At 43.6% G+C, this 17,428-nt stretch overlaps 1 protein-coding gene across 1 annotated transcript; it reads left to right on the forward strand.

Moving 5' to 3' along the window:
• The first annotated feature begins 5,986 nt into the window (after positions 1-5,986).
• LOC135593457 (vicilin-like seed storage protein At2g18540) lies at positions 5,987-9,863 on the forward strand. Its single transcript, XM_065083521.1, has 2 exons — positions 5,987-7,589; positions 9,580-9,863. The coding sequence occupies exon 1, from the start codon at positions 5,998-6,000 to the stop codon at positions 7,150-7,152; it is 1,155 nt and encodes a 384-aa protein (XP_064939593.1). The 5' UTR covers positions 5,987-5,997; the 3' UTR covers positions 7,153-7,589; positions 9,580-9,863.
• The last annotated feature ends 7,565 nt before the right edge of the window (positions 9,864-17,428 follow it).

The following is a 17,428-nucleotide window of genomic DNA, read 5'->3' on the forward strand; positions in this document are numbered from 1 at the left end:
ACACTCAATAGCCCTCGTAAGGTCGACTACCACTGCCAATGACCAGCTGTACTAGATCTGGGACAGCCAAACCTATAAGTCTGGTATCAAAGAGTGGAGCACTCATACAGGACATCCTTGGTGTCTCAAGTCTAAGGACCAGATACACCACTTGGACTACGGAATTGCTGTTTGACAATAAGGCATCATCAACCATCCGACATTCCGTAAGCGGATCAATCAGTGAACTCATTCTCCAATGAGCACCTGTACTGTATCCCTAGTGTCCCTACATGAGCAGCTATGAGACCAACTGTATCCATCATATGGATGGGTATACAGCACACCAATCTGTCCGGTTATCACGATGTCCCTTTCGAGTAACCTATGACCGGGATTATTTAGGATATGTGTTTAAAGGTGAATCGATCTCATTATCTGATCTCATCACAATCCGATTCCCATTGTACAAATCCAAGGACATCACAATATATGTATGCATTTATGCAATAGTTATAAAGTGATATACGCAAAAATATAATAAGCAAAAAGATTCTGTATCAAGTCACACGGGCCATCACTCACGTGATTGGCTTGCTAGGCACCTATGAATAGCAATCTCCCACTTGACCTAAAGCCAATCACCTATGTGTCTGATCCCCCTCAGACCCTTGTGACGCTCAAAGACAATCCGAGACAATGGCTTTATCAGTGGATCTACAATGTTATCTTCGGATGGAACTCTTTCCACTGCTACATCTCCTCGGGTTACGATCTCTCTGATAAGCTGTAACCTCCTCAGAACACTTCTGATGAGACCCGGGTACCCTTATTTGAGTAATCGCCCCATAGTTGTCGCAATATAAGTAAGTCGGCTTCTCACTACTCGGCATGACTCCCAAATCTGTGATGAACCTCTTCACCTAGACTCCCTCCTTTGCTGCATCTGATGCAGCAATGTACTCCGCCTCTGTGGTCGAATCAGCAGTGGTATCTTGCTTGGAACTCTTCCAGCACACTGCTCCTCCATTCAAGGTGTACACATACCCTGAATTCAACTTGCTATCATCGACATCAGACTGAAAACTTGAGTCAGTGTAGCCTTCAACCTTAAGGCTATTACCTCCATATATAAGTAAAAGTTCCTTAGTCCTTCTTAAGTACTTAAGGATACACTTTACTGCTTTCCAGTGCTCCAAGCCTGGATCCGCCTGATACTTGCTCGTGACACTCAGAGCATGCGTTATATCAGGCCTAGTACATAGCATGGCATACATGATAGACCCTATTGCTGAGGTATAAGGTATCATATTCATGTTCGCCCTTTCTTCTGGAGTCTTTGGGGACATACTTGTAGAAAGCGATATCCCATGTCTCATCGGTATGAGACCACTCTTAGAATTTTCCATGCCAAACCTTTTGACAATGGTTTCTATGTACCTAGACTAGGACAAGCCAAGCATCCTCTTGGATCTATCTCTATATATTCTAATCCTCAAGATATAGGATGCTTCCCCTAAGTCCTTCATGGAGAAGTGTCTAGATAACCAAGCCTTTACTATGGATAGCATTCCTACGTCGTTCCCAATGATGAGGATGTCATCCATATATAACACCAAAAAAGTGATAACGCTCCCACTTACCTTCCTGTAGACACAAGGCTCATCTTCGTTCTTAACGAAGACATAAGATCTGATTGCCTCATCAAATCTTATGTTCCAACTTCGGAAAGCTTGCTTTAGTCCATAAATGGATCTAAGCAACATACACACCTTATCTGGGTAGTTCTTGGACACGAATCCCTCAGGTTGCATCATATACACCTCCTCATCAAGTTTCCCATTGAGGAATGTGGTTTTCACATCCATCTGCCAAATCTCATAATCATAGTGTGCTACAATAGCCAATAGAATTCTGATGGATTTTAGCATTGTTACGGGTGAGAAGGTTTCATCGTAGTCAACACCTTGCCTTTGACAATACCCCTTAACCACTAGCCTTACTTTATAGATCTCTACCTTTCTATCTACTCCGATCTTTTTCTTAAAGATCCAATTGCAACCGATGGGTACAATACTTTCGGGCGCATCAACTAGGTTCCAAACCTTATTGGAGTACATAGAATCCATCTCAGAATTCATGGCTTCTTGCCACTTCCCGGAGTCTATACTCATAATAGCCTCCTCGTAGGTCTAAGGATCAATATCCTCAACATCCTCTCCTCTAATATATCCCACATATCCTTCAGGAGGATGGGATACTCTATCAGACCTGCGTAAAGTTGAAACTTGTGTATTAGGTACCTGAACAGACTCGGGCTGTAGAGTGGTGCTTGAGCTTGGTTCTCCAACCTCGCTCAACTCTATCATTCTCCCACTGTTTCCGCCAAGAATGTGTTCGTTCTCATGGAATACTGCTCTCTTAGCTACAAAGACCTTTTGGTCCTCGAGATGATAGAAATAATACCCACAAGTTTCCTTGGGGTATGCTACAAATTTGCATTGCTCTGTCCTTGACTCTAACTTATCGGGGTTGTGTCTTTTAACATGGGCAGGGCAGCCCCAAATCTTAACAACCTTAAGATCATGCTTCTTCCCTTTCCATATCTCATATGGTGTAAACACTACCGACTTAGTTGGAACTCTGTTCTGAAGGTAAGCTGTGATCTCTAGGGCATATCCCTAGAATAAGATCGGTAGGTCAGCGTAACTTATAATGGACCGTACCATATCTAATAGCGTACGATTTCTCCTTTCAGAGACACCATTGAGCTGAGGTGTATAAGGAGGTGTCCATTGGGATAATATCCCATGGTCCTTGAGGAACTGAGTAAACTCTATACTTAAGTACTCACCTCCTCGATTTGATCGAAGAGTTTTGATACTCTTTCTAGTCTGGTTCTTTACCTCATTCTTATACTCTCTGAATTTCTCAAAGGCCTCGGACTTATACTTCATTAAGTATACATATCCATACTTTGAAAAATCATCAGTAAAGGTAATAAAGTAGTAGTAACCTCCAATGGCATGAATTGACATGGGTCTACATACATCACTATGTATGAGTTCCAACAACTCAGTGGCTCTCTCTCCAGTTCCACTAAATGGAGAGTTGGTTAGTTTTCCACGAATGCAAGGCTCACAAGTTGCATATGACACATAGTCGAATTGATCTATATATCCATCATTTAGTAACTTTTGAATCCTTCTTTCATGGATGTGACCTAGCCTACAATGCCATAGGTATGCACTGTTCAACTCATCTCGTTTCCTTTTGGACACATTTACATTCATGATATGTGGAGTAGTGTCTAACATAAATAAACCATTATGCAATGTTCCTTTCGTGATGATCTTATCATCTAATAATATCGAACAACCATTGTTCTCAAAAACAAATTTATATCCATTAACTGTTAAACATGAAATGGAGATAATATTTTTGATAATAGAAGGAACAAAATAACATGCATCCAATGCAATAAAAGCTCCACTAGGCAGATGTAGGGCGACCTCGCCAACAGCTACTATAGTAACTGTTGCTCCATTACCCATCTTGAGGTCCATCTCGCCTCTCTCTAGTCTCCTTGGCTTTGCCAGAACCTGCAATTAATTGCATATATGATAAGCACTTCCAGTATCCAATACCCATGTGTTATCATAAGAGTCTGACAAATGGAGACTGATCATGAATGTACCTGAAGCTTCATCAAGCTTTTGTTTCGCCCTTTTTGCAAGGTACTTTTTGCAGTTTCTCTTCCAATGCCTATCTTTATCATAGTGGAAGCACTGGCCTTTGTCCTTTGTTGGGTCTTTCTTAGCAACCTTTGCTTTACGTGGTCTGCTCTTGCCCTTTCCCTTCTTAAGGGACCTTTTTGCTTTTCTTTTCTTTTTGGTCTCACCAGTGTAGAGAACTGGCTTCTCTTTCTTAATAGTACTCTCTGCCTCCATCAACATATTGAGGAGCTTTGGGAGAGTCACCTCAAGCTTGTTCATATTAAAATTCATTATGAACTGTGAAAAGGAATCTGGTAAGGACTGAAGTACAATGTCCACACACAAGTTATCCTCTAGGACCATTCCTACACCTGCGAGTTTCTCTATCCACTCAATCATCTTTAGGATATGGTTCTGAACCGGTGTCCCTTTAGTCATCCTAGCGCGGAAGAGGCTCTTGGATATCTCATATCGCTGAGTCCTTCCCTGTTCGTCAAACAATTTGCAGACATGTAGGAGAATGGATCTGGCATCTATCTTTTCATGTTGTCTCTGTAACTTAGGAGTCATAGAGCCCAACATATAGCACTGAGCAAGAGTGGAGTCATCAATGTACTTCACGTAGCAAGCGATCTCATCCTCGTTTGCCCCTTCTTCGGGCGTAGGCATCACTGTATCAAGGACATATACGATTTTCTCCACTGTGAGAACAATTCTCAAGTTACGGAGCCAATCCGTATAATTTGGACCAGTGAGGCGGTTGACATCAAGTATGCCACGTAAGGGATTTGAAAGCGACATTTTCTGAAAATAAAGATACAACAGAAATGAATAACATGCAGATTTTGCAAGAAATAAACTATCAAGATATGGACTTCTATCTTAATATGCTCCCAATATTTTACTAACGAGTCACGCGACACCATCAGCATGTGAAACGGAAGTCTCCGGCAGACTTCTAGTGGGGATCAGGATCCAATCAGCGTCTTAGTGTAACCTCGAGGGACTCGACCAATCACACTAAGCCTAAAAGGTAGGTAACTCCTGCCGATCACAACTCCTTGTGATTCCTGACCTGTTTGGCCTCCGAATCACCATGGCCTCGAGGGACTCGACCAACCATTATGCTCGGTTAAGTCAACACCTTCGTTACAAGATGAGTCTGATTTGATGATATACCCTCGAGGCACTCGACCAAGCATACCATGCCCTCAAGTCACCGGTGACATCTCTATGTCGTAAGCAAGATAGCGAATCGCGATATAGGTGAGTCACGAGGGACTCGACCAACTCAACCTACACCGGGAATCGGTTCCTACTTATAACAATGGAAGGCCACGTGGGTCAATCTAATTGCCTCACGTTTATCGACTTAATATTATCGAGAGATGTTTCTATGATTTAGTCTCCTAATATGACATGTCACACATATACATATTTAATATATATCTACATCGCATGCAAATATATATACATATCTAGTATGTGTATAAGCAATCACACTAGATGATCATGGACCACAACCTAATATGATTAGGCCTGAGCCAGTAGGCCTAATCACTCACATCAAGATCTATGTGTGCAACGGTGCATCTCCATGCCCTGTGATCGTCCATCTCGTCCTCGTCGGTTCCGTCGACATTTCGATGCATCTTGATGCATCGCGATTGTCCGTCTCGTGAGTCCCGCTATCGCATCCACGCTCCCGCTGTGCCTCCTCATATGATTACAACTTAATCATAGGCACGCAGGCCCAACAATAAACGAGAAATATAATGGAGGCTCGTAGACCTCAATAATAATAATCACAAGTACACACATCACACGGTTCATGATCATCCGTCCACACATCATACATCACATGTATAAATAATCATCATCATGCAGGACTACTAGATAATAATAAAAATAATAATCAACTAAACCTTTCAATTAATTAATATTTTCTGAAATAAGGGACATATAGGGAATTTCTCAATTCCTAAGGGTATTTTCATAATTTGGATAAAAGATAGAAACTGGAATTTCTCAAATTCACAGGGGTAAAATTATCTTTTGCCCAAAAACCCTAATGCCCTACTCCCCTTTGCTGCTGCCGCCGTCGCCGCTGTAATATCCCTCGCTTTTAAAAATTATTAATAAAGATTTATTTATAAATTGGAGGACCTATATGTAAATATAGAAATTTCAAAGATTAAGTTGTAAAAAGAAGTAAATAAAGAAAAACCGAAAATTTCGGTTTTATCCCACCGCCTCCCACGCACTCTCTGTTTCTTCGAGAAACAGAGACGTGCGGTGGGGCATGAGGAGTGAAGAAAAGAAGAAGAAGAGGGAAAAGAAGAGAGGAGGAAGAAGAGAGGAAGAAAAGGGAGAAGAGAAGAAGAAGAAGAAGAAGAAGAAGAAGAAGAAGAAGAGGTGGCTGCAGCGAGGGCTGCAGCGAGGAGCTGTGGGGAGTGGGGAGAAGAAGAGAGGAAGAAGAGGGAGAAGAGAAGAAGAAGAAGAAGAAGAAGAAGAAGAAGAGAGGAGGATAGCTGCGGCAAGGCTGCAGCGAGGAGGTGTGTGGCTTTGGGGAGGAAAAGGAAAGAGGAGAAGAAGAGAAGGAGAAGAAGAGGGAAAAGAGAGGCAGCTGCAGCAGCCAGGGCTGCAGCACCTCTGTTTCCCGCAGGTGGAAACAGAGGAGAGGATGTGTGGGGCGTTGAGGATGAAAAGGGAAGAAGAAGAAGAAGAAGAAGAAGAAGATAGCTGCGGCAAGGCTGCAGCGAGGAGATGTGTGGCCTTGGGGAGGAAAAGGGAAGAGGGGAAGAGGAGAAGAAGAAGAAGAGGAAGAGAAAGAGGTGTGATACCTCTGTTTCCTGCAGAGGAAACAGAGGAGAGGGTGTGTGTGACGCCGGGGAAGAAGGGGCTGCAGCTGCGGCGGTGGCAGCTGCAGCTGGAAGAGAAGAAGAAGAGGAAGATGAGCAGGGGAGGAGGGAGAGGTTGCGGCCGTGGCTGCGGCCGCGACTGCAGCAGTTGCAGCGGGGAGAGAAGAAGAAGAAAGGAAGGAGAAGGAAGAGGAGAAGGGAAAGAAGTAGCTGCGGCTGCGGTTGTGGCAGCTGCAGCTATGGCAGGGAAAGAGGAAGAGAAAAAGGAAAGGAAGAAGAAGAGAAAGGGAAGGAGAGGAAGAAGAGAGGAAGAGGAGAAGGGGCTGCGGCTGCGGCGATGGCAGCTGCAGCTGTGGCAGGGAAAGAGAAAAAGGAAAGGAAGAAGAAGAGAAAGGGAAGGAGAGGAAGAAGAGAGGAAGAGGAGAAGGGGCTGCGGCTGCGGTGATGGCAGCTGCAGCTGTGGCTGGGAAAGAAGAGAAGGAAAGGAAGAAGAAGAGAAAGGGAAGGAGAGGAAGAAGAGAGGAAGAGGAGAAGGGGTGGCAGCTGCGGCAGTGGCAGCTGCAGTTGGAAGAGAAGTAGGAGAGGAAATAGAGTAGCAGAGGAAGTAGAGGCTGCGGTTGCGGTGGCTGCGGCCATGGCTGCGACTGTGACTGCGGCAGTTGCAGCTGGGAAAGAAAGGAAAGGAAAGGGGGAAAAAGGGGCTGCGGACGGGATTGCGGCCGCAGCGGCAGCGACTGCGTATGCAGCAGTTATGTCTGCGAGAGAAGGGAGGAAGGAAGGTAGTGCGGTGGAAGGGGCTGCGATTGTGGCAGCGGCAGCGGCGGCGGCTGTGGCAGCTGCGTTTGGGAAAGAAAAAGAAGGAATGAGAGTAAGAGAGAGCAGGTGACTGTGCCTCGATGTTCGACACGTGGTGTAGTTGCGAAGAAAGGAAGAAAACGGGAGCACAAAACGAAACAGAGAGAGGACACGGAGGAAAAGTAGAAGGATTTGGGCTAGCACCTTCTTTGGATCTTCGGATCGAAATCCTTGAAAGGCAAGTTCCCTGATCATTTCTCCTATAATTGCTCTGATATGTCTTATTGCAAGTTCCCTGATCGTTTCTCCTATAATTGCTCTGATATGTCTTTTTGCAAGTTCCCTGATCGTTTCTCCTATAATTGCTCTGATATGTCTTATTGCAAGTTCCCTGATCGTTCCTCCTATAATTGCTCTAACTTTTCTTATTGCAAGTTTTCCGATCGTTCCGCCTGTAATTGTTCTAATCTTTCCTATTGCAAGTATCCTGATCATTCCTCACTGTAATTTTATCTCTACATTTGCTTTGAATATGAGGAACTTTGAATTGTTCTAACCTTGCATTTGATATATCTCCTGTTTAGACGTAACGATTCGAATCTGTGCAACTTCTGAGATTCTGACCTTTTGATACCGAGCTGCCTATAAGTCTTTGTTGGAAACTCTGATTTGTTCAAAACTGATTTCATTGGAAACTAGACTCGTAGATCTTTCTTTTGATATATGGATTGAAAGATTTGGAATCCAAACACCTGCCCAGTCATCTGTTGAATCTGACATTATGAATTCTGCCAAACAGAGATTTTGTTCTACGACCCTTGTTTACCAAATTATTTGTAACTCTCTCTGTTGGACAGTTCAATTCATATGAAGCCTGTCTTATCTGAAAGTATTATCCAATGATTATTTCTGAGTAAATTGGAGCACGATTGATAGTTTGAATCATTTGTTCAATGTGCCTCTTGTATTCTGCCAGAAATCGAGCTTTGGTCGATTTCTCATATTCTGGTTTCATTCCTTTGGAAATTGATATCCTTTAGCCTTCTTATTCAATTGAGCTTTATATTACTGCTTTGAAATTCTTGTATGCTCTTGTCCTTAAAATTATTTGCATTCTTGAAAACTATTGTGTAACGTTTAAGCTATATCGTATTGACTCCTATAGGCACATGTATAACCCATTGTTCCGCATTTGCTTTCGATGTGTGCCTATTCTAGTTTCATTCATTTGGATATCGAATTCATCTAACCTTCTTATTTGAATTGAGTTATATATGATTGTTTGGAAAGCGTGTATACTCTTGCTTTTATTTCATTCCAAATCTGGATACATTTGTGAGAGATTGTTGCTTGCATCGTATTTGACTCGTAAAGGCACATGTACGTTTGTTGTTTCGCGTGTGCTTCCAATATATGCTACTTATTGTTGAAACTGCCCTCTTGTACTCTGGTGTGTGGGATTGTCTGGACCTTTGCCAGAAATGGTAAAGGGTATGCGCTTATTGCCCGCTATGTGGGGTCCCGCTATGTGGGATATTCTGGACCTTTGCCAGAAATGGTAAAGGGTATGCGCTTATTGCCCGCTATGTGGGGTCCCGCTATGTGGGATATTCTGGATGAATCACATTCTGACTGAGATCCCACTACACCTTCTATATGTTTGATATGACATCCAGAGTTTTGGTGAGTTGTTTCTATTCATGCTCTGGATAAGAATGATATGATTGCAACGTCAAAGACGACGTTTGAGCTTCTGTACGGTATTTGTTATTGATATGCTCTGAAATGTTTCATCCACTGTCGATATGTTTCAAAATGTTCCATATGTCGTTGATATGCTCCGGAACATTTCATACGCCATTGATATGCTCCAATTACTCTGTGCTCCATTTGCTATGAACTGATATGTTCTGAAATGTCCTATCTGCCATTGATATGCTCCAATTACTCTGTGCTCCATTTGCTATGAACTGATATGTTCTGAAATGTCCTATCTGCCATTGATATGCTCCAATTACTCTATGCTCCATTTGTTGTGAATCAAATATGTTTTGAATGACATGATACTTATGATTTTGTATCTAATGAGATAGTATCCTTGAGAATTATTGTATTCTGCCTTACAATGTGATACCTTACTCGTTTGAAACCATTCCTTTTGTTCTGAATATGTTTTGTCACTTGCTGAGCCGTTTTTGGCTCACTCCGTTGTTATATAAATCTTTCAGGTCAGCTTGTCACTCTTCGAGATGTTTGATTTGGGCTGAGGCAGTGGATAGCTATTCAGAATGATGGGCAAGTCTGGTTGATTATTACGATATTGTTGTATAAGTATGTTTTGTATGTAATGAAATGTTGTCGATGAACCGAAATGGATATACTGTGTCAAAGTGTTAGGAGATCTCTCTTATTTGGAATTTCGGAATGTTAAGTCTAATTTATGACGATATGAACTTGTGGTGAATAGTTGGAGTTCTGATTTTATAATTTATTTAGCTTGTGGATTTATAAATGTTGTTCATGTTTGTCAAGTTGGCTTGGGTTGCCATAAATGTGAATTATCGAGTGACGTGATATATGATTTTAAAATGCACAGGTTTTATGGATGTGAATTTGATTGAATGTTTTTCAGTGTCCTCAAATGTTAGTTTGGATCCTGGATTGGTTTGTGTGACGAAAACTTTAAATATCGTCGATATTTTGAGGGGCGTGACAGCCGCCACCCTTTTGGCGGCGGCCTGTGTGGCGGGGGGCGGGGCGCTGCCTTCGCTTGCGGGCGGCACGCCCATTGGCGGCGCTGCCGCTGCAGGTGGGCGCCCTTGCGGACGCCGCCGCCTCCGCGGGCGGTTCTGCCCGCGGGGCAACGCCCGAAGGCGGTGCTGTCCCGCTGGGCGGCCGCCCCTATGGTGGGGGGGGGGGGGGGGGGGGGGGGGTTTCACCCGCGGGAGCATCGACGGCAGGCGCCGCTGCCCTGCGGTGTCTCACCCCGCGGGCAGAGGCGCCCGATCTACCTGCGGGCTGCCAGCCCCGCCGGACGCAAGCCTGCTGCAAGCAGGCCACTGGCCGGTTGGTGCAGACGCAGCCCCTATGCTGTCTGCCTTCGGCTGTGCTGCACGTACGTAGATCGAGGGTAGCAACTGTTGCTGCCCTTCCTTGTTTTTGCGTCAACGATTTTGACGTCAAAATTCTTCCTAAACACAACACACGTAGTTCAAAACCAATCATTCGCACGAATAACCTAGCTCTGATACCACTGTTGGGAAATCATGGGGGCGACATCATATGCGCAGCGGAAGAATAAGAAAACAAAATCCCCGATTCCCAAAAAGATGTTCGTCGTCGTGCGAAGATTGATGCGCAAAGTCCGCGAAACTTAAAACTGCATATAGAGTAGATTGTGTTACCTAGGGAGATCGTATATCCCTATTTCCTTACAGATCCTTAGGAGAGGGTGAAGGAGGTCAAGCATCCTCCTCTCTAGCGGTGATCCACACAGCAGGGTTGCGACGACGCTCCTCAAAACTCCAGGCCTTCTTTGAGGTGGAGAGGGAGAGGAGAATAGGAAAGGTAAGCAAAGGCTCTAGCCTATGAGGCTCTGAATCCCTCCTATTTATAGAGGTCCCCTATAAAACCCTAATGGGTCCTTCCCTAGTGGGTATTGGATCTGCATCCAATAAGACAAGGGCTCCGTCGGATATCTCATATCCGAACCTCTACTCATCGCAATGCCTACCATATGTGTGTGACCCTCTAGGCCCAATATCGAGCTGGCCGTGAGTCATACCCGTTAGAACTCCTTCTAACTCAGTGAATTATTATCTCTGTAATAATTCACTTGACTCATCGACTACGGACGTACTAGGCCACTACGCCGTAGTCCCTAGACGATACAGGGGAATCCAATCCATTGGACCTGTCTGTCCTCAGTTACCGTGTACCTATAGTCCCTCATCCATCTAATATCCCAGAGATCGTATATCGAGCATGGTGTTGTCAGACCCATACGGTTTCTACTCGAGTCTCGCTCTAATCGGATTCTCCCGGAGAACTCTTTCTCTCTCAACCCGAATGACCTTGGCCAGGGATTTGTCTGAGCAAGAACACATGGGATATTCCTCTCATGACGCCGAGAGTGGATGATATAGTGGGTGAACCTACCAACAGAAGATGCCACTTGGGAGAACTAAGACGACTTAAAGATCAAATTTTCAGAATTCATGAATCGTCAGCCTCGAGGACAAGGCTGATTTAAAGAGAACGGGTCTGTTAGGACTCTAGCTAGGAGAGTCCTAATTGAGAGGGACATTTATATAAAACCTACCTAAGCTGACCCCTATTAAAGAGGTGAAGAGGTCGACTAGGGTTAGGAGGTTGTTTCTTAGAGAATAATTAGCAGTTGTAAAGGAATAGGAGTCTTGAGTAGGAGTCCTATTAGGAGTTGGTTAGAAGTAGGAGTCTTGAGTAGGAGTCCTATTAGGAGTTAGGGTTTAAAAGCCTTATAAATATCCATATATTCCTCCTCTTTTCATAAGCAATAGATGAATCTTTTCTGTAGCCTTTGAGTAACAACTTGGAGGGAGGAACCCCTATAGAGTTCCATGGAGGCCGATACCCTAAAGAGATCAACCCTAAGTTTAAAATCTGCAAGGGTTTTAATACAATGTTATCTTCGAATGGAACTCTTTCCACTACTACATCTCCGCGGGTCACGATCTCTCTAGTAAGCTGGAACCTCCTTAGAATACTTCTGATGAGACTCAAGTCCCCTCTTTTGAGCAATCGCCCTATTGTTGTCGCAATATAAGGGAATCGACTCTTTGCCACCCGGCATGATTCCCAGATCTATGATCAACTTCTTCATCTAGACTCCCTCCTTTGTTGCCTCTATTGTAGTAATGTACTCCACCTCTATGGTCAAGTCTGCAATAGTATCTTGCTTGGAACCCTTTCAGCATACTGCTCCTCCATTCAGAGTGTACACATACCCAGAATTCGACTTGCTATAATCGACATCGGACTGGAAACTTGAGTTCGTGTAGTCGTCAACCCTAAAGCTACTACTTTCATATACTAGTAAAAGATCCTTAGTCCTTCTCAAGTACTTAAGGATACACTTTACTGCTTTCCAATGCTCTAAGCTTGGATCCACCTGACACCTGGTCGTGACACTCAGAGCACGCACTATATCAGGCCTAGTACATAGCATGGTATACATGATAGACCCTATCACTAAGGCATAGGGTATTCTATCCATGTTTGCCCTTTCTTCAAGAGTCTTTGGGGACATACTCCTAGAAAGTGATATCCCATATCTCATCAGTGTGAGACATCTCTTGAAAATTTTCATGCCAAACCTTTTGGCAATGGTGTCTATATACTTGGATTGGGACAAGCCAAGCATCATCTTAGATCTATTTCTATAGATCTGAATCCCCAAGATATAGGATGATTCCTCTAAGTCCTTCATGAAGAAGTGTCTAGATAACCAAGACTTTACTGTGGATAGCATTCCTACATCATTCCCAATGAATAGGATGTTATCCACATATAACACCAAGAAGGTGATAGTGCTCCTACTTACCTTTTTGTATACACAAGGCTCATCTTTATTCTTAACAAAGTTATAAGATCTAATTGCCTCATCAAATCTTATGTTCCAACTTTGGGAAGCTTGTTCTAGTCCATATATGGACCTAAGCAACCTGCACACCTTATCTAGGCAATCCTTGGACACGAATCCCTTAGGCTATATCTGTTGAATCTCATATTTTGATAATGAAACCAATTGATAGTGTTTATTTGATCTACGTTTTGAGTGACACAGGAAGCTTCGATCAGGGAAAGATAATTAAGGCAGTAAGAATCATGTTAGGCCGGAATGGAAAATGTTAGAAGATTGGACGTCGAGCCGGAGGATTGGTCAACATAACGGCAGAAGACTTCGGGCCATGGGTTCAGGCATCGGGCCAAGAAGAGCGAAAATTACACCAAGGAAATCAGAGTTATGGAGGTCAACTTGTCGATTGGGCAATTGGCCGTAAGAGAGAATGATGTGCCGAAGAATCGGATGAAGCGTCGATGAACCAATAACATATAGGACAACATTTGATTTAAGTCTTATAATAATTATCTAGATCAAAGTAGGTTTTAAGTGTACATGATTAATTACAATAGCGATCAAGGCATAAAGCAAAATAAAGCCCCGGAGTCAAGAACGAGATTTCATTGGGAGTTCGAGAGTTCGTCGGAAGTCCGAACATTCGTTAGAAGTTCTATCAGAATTGACCGAGAAGTTTAGGAGCTTGCTAGAGAAGCTCGTCGGAACTCACCAAGAAGATTGTCATGAATTCCAGGAGTTTGTCAGTGTTAGGATCAAGAGCGCACTAAGAGAGAGGGGGGGGGGGGGGTGGGTGGGGGGGGGGGTGTGTTTGAATTAGAGCAGCGATAAAAATCACGTCTTCAAAAACTTCATTGCGATAAAACTATTTCTGACGAAAAACCGATTTCGAAAACTTAACTCGAAAGCATACGTAATGAATTGAAGGCAGTAAGCACTTAAGGAAGTTTGCAGTAAGGTAATAGCAGGAATGAAAAGCAAACTAAAGAACACAGCAGTTTTAGAGTGGTTTGGTCAATGTGACCTATAACCACTTTTGGCTTCCTCCTCCGACGAGGTCACCGGCGTCCACTAGAGGCCTTCCTTCAATAGGCAAAGGCTAATCACTTTTTACACCCCTCTTCTCCTTTTACCGGGTTTAGAAGATAACCCTTACAAGCACTCACTCTCCTCTCTAAACAGAAATCTAGGTTTAAGCTAGAGGAGGGAATACACTTATGATCGCAACAACGTTTTCTCTCTTTTAATCTCTTTGTGCTTGTGTGCTTTAACCAGGGATAAGAGGGGTATTTATAGGCTTCAAGTTGATTCAAACTTGGAGCCTAAAACTTTCCCATCCCGGGTTCCCCGGGCACGGGCAATACTACCGCTTGCGTTGGGCGGTACCACCGCCAAGTGTCAGTCAACACTAACACTATCCTAGGCGGTACCACCCAGGTCTGGTGGTACCATGTTAGAACCCTTGCAGATTCTAAACTTGGGGTTGATCTCTTTAGGGGATCGGCCTCCTTCGAACTCTATAGGGGTTCCTCCCTCCAAGTTGCTGCTCAAAGGCTGTAGAAAAGATTTATCTATTGCTTATCAAAAGAGAAGGAATACATGGCTATTTATAGGGCTTCTAAACCCTAACTCCTAATAGGACTCCTACTTAAGACTCTTACTTCTAACCAACTCCTAATAGGACTCCTACTCAAGACTCCTATTCCCTTACAACTCCTAATTCTTCTCTAAGAAAAAACCTCCTACATGAATGCCCCTCACAATTAGGACTCTCCTAGCTAGAGTCCTAACATAATGTCCCTCTCAATTAGGACTCTCCTAGCTAAAGTCCTAACAGTTTTACATGAATGTCCCTCTCAATTAGGACTCTCCAAGCTAGAGTCTTAACAGACCCGCCCTCTTCAAATCAGCCTTGTCCTCGAGGCTGATGATTCATGAATTCTGGGAATTTGATCTTCAAGTCGTCATAGTTCTCCCAAGTGGCATCTTCTTTTGGTAGGTTCGCCCACTCTATTAGCACTTCATTAGTGGGTCGTCGTTGTCGAGTCACGATCCGTCGATCAATAATGGCATTTGGCTGGGTCTGGAGTTCTCTTTGGGTAGTCATATTTGGTGGGTGGCTTTGGGCTGTCACCAAGCACTTGTTTAAAACTTCCGGTTGGCTGTTGGTTTGTGGGTGATATGTCGTACTCCTTTTCAATTTAGTACCCTTATAGTGTAATTCTTTTGAGTCCCAATTGTAATGAGCCATGGGGCTTGGTGCTTCCTCCAATTTTTTTATAATCTTACTAGTATCTGAATCTTCCTGCCATTCCATCTTAATATCCTCAAGGAAGTCGCTGGTCGAAAGTGAAACGGTCGAAACTTCAACTTGCTCAGGTAGCTGCGAAAGCGCATCTGCAAGAACATTCTCTTTCCCCTTTTTGTAAGTTATTTCAAAATCAAATCCAAGAAGTTTTGTTACCCATTTTTGCTGCTCGGGGGAAGATATCTTCTGCTCCAAGAGATATTTTAGGCTTTTATGGTCGGTCTTGATTTGAAAGTATCGCTTGATCAAGTACAATCTCCACCTCGTTGCTGTGCGCACAATGGCGAGCATCTCCTTATCATATGTTGACATATTTTAATCGGAGGGAGATAATGCCTTGCTAGTGTATGCGAGTGGTCGACCATCTTGCATGAGAATGGCTCCAATTCTGACTCTAGATGTGTCGGCCTCAATAATGAAGGGTCGGTTGAAATCTGGTAGTGTTAGCACCGGCGTCGTCGTCATGGCTGCCTTGAGTTTGTCGAAGGCAGCGGAGGCTCTGTCCAACCATTGGAAGACATCTTTTTCTAGTAAGGAAGTAAGTGGTGCACTGATCTTTCCATAGTTTTTCACGAACTTGCGGTAGTAGCTTGTTAAACCCAGAAAGCCATGTAGCAATTTTATGTTTCTCGAGGTCGGCCAGTTTTGCATTGCTCCAATTTTGAAGGGGTCCACTGCCACACCTTCCTCTGATATGATATACCCAAGATATTTCACCTTTTGTTGAAGAAAGCAAAAATTCGTGGTTGTTGTGTGTTCAAAAGGTGGTTTTCCGTATGTCTTCTTCGCATGCTCGTATTTGATGATACCCGGATCAAAGGTCCAGCTTTGTAAAGATTTGTGCTCCCTTTCATCTAGCAATTCATCTACTATTGGAATAAAGTATTTATCCTTGATGATTATGCCATTGAGAGCTCGGTAATCAACACATATTCGCCTTGTTCCGTCCTTCTTGCGTACAAGTAGCACCGGCGAAGAGTAGAGGTTGCAACTTGGCCGAATAACTCCTGTTTCGAGCATCTCTTTTATAATCCTTTCTATTTCATCCTTCTGGAGATGTGGATACTGATATGGTTGAGCATTTGCTGAAGATTTTCTTGGAAGAATCATTATACAATGATCTTGCCGACAAGTAAGAGGTAGGTTGCGCGGTTCGTCAAATATATTTGAAAATTCAGCAAGCAAAGGAAGTAGATTTGGATCTTCAAATTCTATTGGCTCTCCCTTAGTTTGCTGCTCAAGTTGTACCAAAAAGCTGCTGCATGCTTTATGCAAAACATTCTCCATTTGTTGTGTGCAAATCGTTGTTATGTCGCCCCCACGTTTCCCATGCAATGTCACCTGTTTCTCCTTACTGTAAAATTTCATAATTAGTTTCATAAAATTCCAAGAAATATCACCTAATGTCGTCAACCATTTAATTCAGAGCATGGCCTCATGATTGTTAAGAGGGAGAAGGAAGAAATCTGCAATTATCTCTTGGTCCTGCAGCAATAGTTTCTCCTGCAAGCGCCTATGATCACAATTCAAAATCCGTCCGTCGGTGACCTTAACATCAAACCTGCAGTGATTCTCGATAGGTAATGATATCCGAATAGCAAGCTTACTATTTAGGAAGTTAGTAGTACTGCCCGTGTCGATGAGAACAGTGATTGGTTGTTGTTTGAGAAGGCCTCCAATTTTCATCGTTTGCGGGTTTGAGTAGCTAGCTAGTATATGTACCGTAACTTCGGTCGGTTGTGGCTCTTCTTCTGCATCTTCTTCTTCATGTTCAAGGCTCTCTTTTGGATGTTCAATGACCTCTTCTTCTATCGGTTCAATCATAAAAAGTCCCCCTTTACTACAGCGATGCTCACGGCTCCACGGCTCGTCACAATGCCAACATAACCCCTTCGCATATCGCTCCCGAAGCTCTTCTCCTGTTAACCTCTTTGGTGCAGGGACTTGGTCGACAGTAGGGGGGGCTGAGGGCTTCAATATTACTGGTTGAGGAGCGACCCTAGTCCTCCGAGCTTCATGGTTCAATTGCTCCTCTTGATGTCGTGCGAAAGAGATGGCTGCCATAAGCGTGTACGGTTGTCGCGCTTTAACTTCTCCTCGGATCTCCGGCTTCAAGCCCTCAATGAAGGTCCTCAATAGCTGTTTTTGAGAC

Source organism: Musa acuminata, chromosome BXJ1-9, assembly GCF_036884655.1.
Source record: "Musa acuminata AAA Group cultivar baxijiao chromosome BXJ1-9, Cavendish_Baxijiao_AAA, whole genome shotgun sequence".
NCBI lineage: Eukaryota > Viridiplantae > Streptophyta > Magnoliopsida > Zingiberales > Musaceae > Musa > Musa acuminata.